This window comes from Arachis ipaensis, chromosome B05 (assembly GCF_000816755.2).
Source record: "Arachis ipaensis cultivar K30076 chromosome B05, Araip1.1, whole genome shotgun sequence".
Lineage (NCBI taxonomy): Eukaryota > Viridiplantae > Streptophyta > Magnoliopsida > Fabales > Fabaceae > Arachis > Arachis ipaensis.
The window spans coordinates 10,822,303-10,828,527 of record NC_029789.2 but is presented as its reverse complement, the minus strand read 5'-3'; the positions used below and the strand labels follow the sequence as shown (position 1 = coordinate 10,828,527).

Here is a 6,225-nt window from a genome sequence, read left to right as displayed (position 1 = left end):
TTAGACCATTTTATAATTAAAAAATTATTTGAAAAGGATGAATGTATAATTTAATAAAATATTAAAAACTACACTTCTACATATTTCAATTCAGAATTACATTTTTCATAGAAGAAAAAACAAGTGTAATTAAGATTAAAGGAAGCACTATTCTTTCTGCTCCACACAGCAAACACAACTAGAAAATGGATTAATACAGATAGATTTATAGACAGATTTAGTCTTTATTACAGACGGATTTTTAGTTACAGACGAAATTACCGACGGATTTTGTCCCTCTGTACAAGCCCCGTCAGAAATTATTTACCGACGGATTTTTTTCTGTCGGAAAATTACCGACGGATTTTTACCAATTACCGACGGATTTTCCCTCTATAAATTTTCCATCCATTTTCCAAAGGCGACAAACTTTCCGACGGATTTTTCGCCTGTAATTACAAACGGATTTTCCGTCTATAATTACAGACGGATTTTTCAACAGATTTTCCGTCTGTAATTTGAACTTTGGAAAATCATCTCACACTCTGATTACAGATAGAAAATTCGTCTGTAAATCCGTCGGTAAGGTAAAATAGAAATTTTTTTTTATTTTTTCTATTGCAAAATAAATACTTTATATTTGTTTTTTAAATTTACTCCATCAAATACACTGTAAATTGAAAAAAGAAAGCCAAAAATCACATAGATAAACATAATATTCATTACATGATACCTATAAAATTGAATGTTATTTTTCAACACCATTATTCAATATCTCACTGTCTCGATAAAAAAATACCCCAAAATTTCTTTTAAACTACAAAAGAGAAGCGCAGGACTTTTAGCCTAAATTATAAAACTATTTCCTCATGCTCTCTTTAAAGTTTAAACTCTCCAATCTAATCTGAGTTACATGATTCTTCACCCCATGATAGACTCTTGTGTGGCTGAAACTTGAAAGTATTTGTTCATCTAGTTCTTCTTCTTTAATTTGTTTGCATTGGACTGAGCATATGCAGTTCCCTGGTGTCAAAAAATAGGACATGGATAGATTTTAGAAGCCTAGAAATATTTTATAGGATTAAGAAAAAGTGAAGGAGGATAACAAAAACACAACTTTAAAACAGAACTGCAAGAGAGAGAGATACTTGCATGCTCTTGAAGCACATTTAATTTGTTTTACAGGAACACTCACATTTAAGAGAGATGCTTGCATGCTTTTCAATCATGGTCATGCACAGAATGCATAAAAACAAACATGCATACAAGTTATTTGTTAGATTGAGTAAGATCCAATTCTTAGGGAATGAGAGCAAATAAACCAAAAGATCACAAAGAGAGTAAAATACTAAAATACAATCTCTATCAAGCTTATCATCAAAACCATGCTAACAGAACAACCATGCATATGAACAAAACCAGATAAATGTAGCATTCATTTAGTGGCATAACATTTTGTCAACGCTTCACGAGATTCACCAAATTCCAGGAGAACTAGTTGTAATGATGCAACTGTAAGGATGGGTCTTTCCTAAACTGGAAAAGTGAAGGAAACATACAGAGAAAGAGATCTAGTTACTATAATTTAGAGTGTAAAGCAATGAAACCTCCAACCTTACCTGTTGTATAGCATAAGCATAGGTAAACACAGATTGCATGAAAAAAAGTTCTACAAGTGGCAGAACAAAAAATATTATATATTTATATGCACATCATTTCAAACATGATACATTGAATATTTCAAACTAAAACAAACTGCTTTCCTGAGTAAAATATATATAGTTACAGTCTCGAAGATTAGCTTCTCAAAGAACATTATTCTGAAAAGGCTATTTATATGCAGAACCAATAGCCTCTGAGATGGCTTAATGTACATTTCGTGAAGGTTAGATCCAAGAACAAAATGATAAAAGACTTACCCACAAGAGACAACACTATTAAAAAGCAAGCTCCCAGTTGAACTGCCCTGCGGCTTCCCATTTTAGTCACAGCAATTGTGTGGACATTTTCAGTTATAGTTGTCGACCCAGTTCCAGTTCCCCAGAGACCAGCCAACACACTTGTAAGACCTTCCAAACCAATTCCTCGACTTAGAACTCCAGGAGTTGGAGGTCTGGATGCCACCAGTAAAGAAGAGGCATGGTATGATCCAACCTACAAAGTTTAAAGCAAATCAATATCAACACCACAGTATAATGATTTATTAATCCTATATACAGGGAAAAGGGAGAAAAAAAAGTAAAAGAACAGTAAAATTTTGATATACTGTATTGTTAATCTGATACATCAGTACCACCTTATTATTTGACTGATCACATTGTGAATATTTGCAATCAAAAGAATTCTAACACTTCATACCATGAAAGCACTACATTACTCTTCAGTATAGTTTAAACAAATGAGAACGAAATAAGGAATTAATAAATAGAGACTGACTGAAAGCTTGCAGCTAAAATGAGTATGCAAAGTAGCTCAATTTCCACTTCCCAACCACTCAATAATCCGACCAATTTAAGCAGTACATGGAAAACCAGAGAGACAAAGGAAAGCTGTCCAACAAAGTTTATCCATGTTTTGCATGCAATGCCATGATATAATAATATTACGTGCCATAGTCCTTTTAAGCATTTCCTTTGATGGTTTTACATGGTTTAATAATAACTAACAGCTTCAAGCTAGGAAAAATACTACCAATCACAAATGCAAAACATGAAAAAACTTACACCCAATTTCATAAGCAATCCAAGAGGAAAAGTACCTAAATCTTGTGAATTGGGAAAAGGAAGCACAGAAAACAAGTTTCGCTCTTTTCCATCTCTCTCAGGAAATTCATCAAACACATGGCAAGCATAACAATACTGAAGTGAGACAATCTCTCAAGCATGTTCCTCCAACAACAATAACAACACAATTAACAGGGAAATTGAAATTGCTTCTATTGGTGGTAAAATTTATCAAAACCTTCAGAAATTTTAAGTGAAAGATAGCGAGGTTCTAATCTTAGCAAGTAACCTCAAACAAGAAAAGCTTATACCTTCCTTCTCGTCAATTTTTGTTCAGTCAACTGTCAAACAAGAACACATTCAAATAATTAGAATAAAGCAACAAAATTTGGAGAGAAGAATGTTAGAGAGAAGAAAACTTAACTCAAAAGGTAGTAAAATTTGGAGCCACCTTCAAGCATTGCTATCCCACGTTGTACATCTTGCGATCATTTTGAGTGAACAAGAGCCCACGATAATTACAGGAGACACTCCTGCAAGAACTCATCGGATTGCTTCCCAGCCTCAGCAACCTCTCTCTCACACCCCTGCACAAAAACTCGAGTTATAAAAAGCAGCAAAGGAATAATAAAAAGACAAGGAGGTTTTAACTGTTATCAATAATTTCTTTTGTGAATGAAACATATCATGCTCTAAGTTATAGCTTTAACTGATTACACAATGATCCATCACAATAGGGAATTGTTTCATAGAAGCTGCAATTCCTCCTCCTTAACTAAAATAACAAAAGATATATGATTAAATTATATGTGATTTAGAATTGTGACATGACATCATTAGAGAAAATAATATGACTTAAATTTATTGTATAAAGAGTTAGTATCAATTTTTGTATATATATCAATTTTTGAAAATAGTCACATAAATTTGCAAAGCAACAAGATCTTAAGAAACAAAGTAACAAATAGATGGAGCGAGTGTGTGACCTGAAGGAATCGGAGGGGCAAGTCTCCCCTGGTCTTGGGTTCCGGAAGGCTTTCAACTTCCCTGAAATTGGTGAGGAAAGCCACCCTTCCATCTCTGGTGGAGCCCAACCATGTGCCACTGCCGAGCTCAAAATCCAAAAATTTTTACTCAAAATCAGAACCTATCTTGATTAAAAGCAGAGCATGGCAAAAATGATTAAAAAATCCAGTTCTATCAAGTCCATCAAGTCCATAATAAATTGGAACTTGGAGGATTTATGGTAACCAATATATCTGCAAAATAAATTTAAAAAAAAAAAGCAACCCAGCTACTAGAAAACATATAATTCAAAATTTAGACAATATATGAATGATGAACAAAATGGCAAAGTCATTGCTTTGTTGTTTTCACAGATCACAGATATTTAAAACCAATCATGACACTTGATATACATCAATCTCACCTTAGAACGAGTAAACAATAAAGAGATGCTAAAAATGTGTGCCATTGCCTCAAAATTTGCAGGGCTATTTTCTACAGAGGTTGCTTGGACCCAGATGGAAGAAAGCAACAGACTCACTTGGTGACTGCTCAATCTAAGAGAACCTAAATCCTGAAAAGAATAACCCCATGGTTAGGAACAACCAAGGGTCTCCATTGTTGGACAATAAAAAATAAATGACCAAACTAACTGATAGATGTATGTTATAAAATTGAATCCAAGAAGAATCAATAAAATTTAAATATGATCGACACGAACTCCATCATATCATATGCTCCCACTATGGCACTATTAAGATAATACAATTAATACCGATAAGTAGAAAATATCATACCTCTTTTCCATCAGTTAGTGCACGAGTAAAGCTATAATCACGATATGGATGAACAACATTTTTATCCCCAGTAACTCCTGCAACCGTGTTTCCTTCTAGCAGTTTCCCATTTAAGTGTTCTGCTTCAGAGAAACTATCATGCTGAATATGGAAGCTATTACTCTGTACCTTCATAGCCATCTTTGTTTTCTGGTCCAACTAAGGAGAAACCATTGATGGCATAAGCACCATAGAGAAGACACTATGTGCTCCAATTTGTGTTTTACGTCCGGATGAGCCATGGCCACAAGCAATTGATGGAACAAGGCATCAGGAAAAACCTGGAATAAGTCCAGAAAACACCCTATGTCTTTAGATAAACGAATAAAGCTGAATAGGTAGAAATGTTATTTCCAGTCTATGTAGAAATGCTTGCCTTCTTCTGATATGACACATTAGGGACCGAACTGATTAATTTTGTGGTTTGATAGACAGCAGAAATTGTTGTTTTGGCTAGAAGGGTAGAAATAGAAATATTCTCTAAAACCACAGCCATCAAATCAATAATGGGTCCTACATCCCCAACCTATTCTACAAAGCACACTACTTCAGGAATTACATTAAATCAAACTATTGGCAGTTCAGTATTTTAACAATCTGGTTCTAAGCATGAGATCTGAAAAGGAAATAAAGTCACTATCACCTTCACAGTTTGAAGAAAGTCACTAAGGAATAATTCCTGTGTTGCCTTGGACTGGTGACTGCAGGCCAAGATTTCCATCTTATGCTTGACAGCCACATCATATATTCCAAGTGAAGCATACCACCTATAACAATGAAAAGTAAGAAAGTTTAAAGAATCTAGATTCATATGTTCTACATTATTAAACAACCAGAATATGCTATTACTGAAGCAAGTCAAACTTACTGTCCTATATGAAAATGAACATGATCATTGATGTAGCTCCAAGTAGAAGGATCGCTATCACACTGCAACAAGAAGCAGTAGCAAAAGAAAAAAGATAATGCAGTGAAAGGAAACACCAAAAATTGAAAAACCATGAGGAAAAAAGTTTCAACAACAAATTTTAAATCAAACAAATTACTAAAATCAGAAAAAAAACAAATCTAACTAAACCTAATCTAATCAAAACCTAAAAATTCACTAATCAGAAAATAAATCTAACTAAACTAATTACTAAAATCAAACTAACTAAACAAAATTAATTAAACTTAACAGAAATTAAAAGAATTTTGAAACTAAAACCTGGAAGCATTGACTGGAGGAGATGATGGCTGCGGCGCTGAGAAGATATGCGAGTCAGAACTGAGTGGGGATAAAAAGAGAGAGAGAGGCGCGGCGGTGGTGGGGACAGACGCTGCTACAAGTGGCGCCGGCGTGCTGGAGCTCACCTGAGACGAAGAGAACATGAGCTTGAGCTTGATTTGTTCTGCAAACGAGAAAGAACGAGAGAGACAGGGGCTGTGTTCTACTGGTTCAGTGTTTAAAAGAGAGGAGAAGAAGGAGAAGGTAGCTGCGGTGGTTAGGGTGGCGGTGGTGGCGCTGTGAGTGAGGAAAGAAGAAGAAGCAGCTCGTGCGACAGAGAAGCTCGTTGAAGGAGAGAGGAACAATTGGTTTGTTCTGTGATTTTGTGTGTGTGAAAGGGGTTCGATAGAGAGGGGTGAATTTAGGTTTAAATTAAAATTTTTCGACAGAAAATTTTAAATTACAGACGGATTTT

General features: G+C 34.8%; 2 protein-coding genes and 1 long non-coding RNA gene across 5 annotated transcripts; all 3 read right to left on the bottom strand.

Annotated features, from left to right (window-relative positions):
- On the bottom strand, positions 659-2,984 carry LOC107642883 (nucleobase-ascorbate transporter 12-like). 3 transcript variants are annotated; one of them, XR_002362383.1, is made up of 3 exons: positions 2,738-2,981; positions 1,899-2,133; positions 659-1,002 (listed from the first exon to the last, which is right to left on the bottom strand). XR_002362383.1 is itself a non-coding variant. In XM_021123020.1 (3 exons), exons 1-3 carry the CDS (start codon positions 2,712-2,714, stop codon positions 839-841), a joined length of 411 nt encoding a protein of 136 aa, XP_020978679.1. In that variant the 5' UTR covers positions 2,715-2,984; the 3' UTR covers positions 659-838. The 3 variants fall into 3 exon arrangements, 1 of the variants encoding a protein (XP_020978679.1); XM_021123020.1 differs by having other exon boundaries at positions 2,703-2,984; XR_001620711.2 differs by lacking the exons at positions 1,899-2,133; positions 2,738-2,981 and adding an exon at positions 1,175-1,892 and having other exon boundaries at positions 660-1,002.
- Positions 3,717-4,790, bottom strand: LOC110271753. The gene is made up of 3 exons (XM_021123021.1): positions 4,505-4,790; positions 4,132-4,281; positions 3,717-3,806 (listed from the first exon to the last, which is right to left on the bottom strand). The coding sequence occupies exons 1-3, from the start codon at positions 4,682-4,684 to the stop codon at positions 3,741-3,743; spliced, it is 396 nt and encodes a 131-aa protein (XP_020978680.1). The 5' UTR covers positions 4,685-4,790; the 3' UTR covers positions 3,717-3,740.
- On the bottom strand, positions 5,187-5,479 carry LOC107642884. The gene is made up of 2 exons (XR_002362384.1): positions 5,412-5,479; positions 5,187-5,310 (listed from the first exon to the last, which is right to left on the bottom strand). It is a non-coding gene; the product is annotated as an uncharacterized LOC107642884 (long non-coding RNA).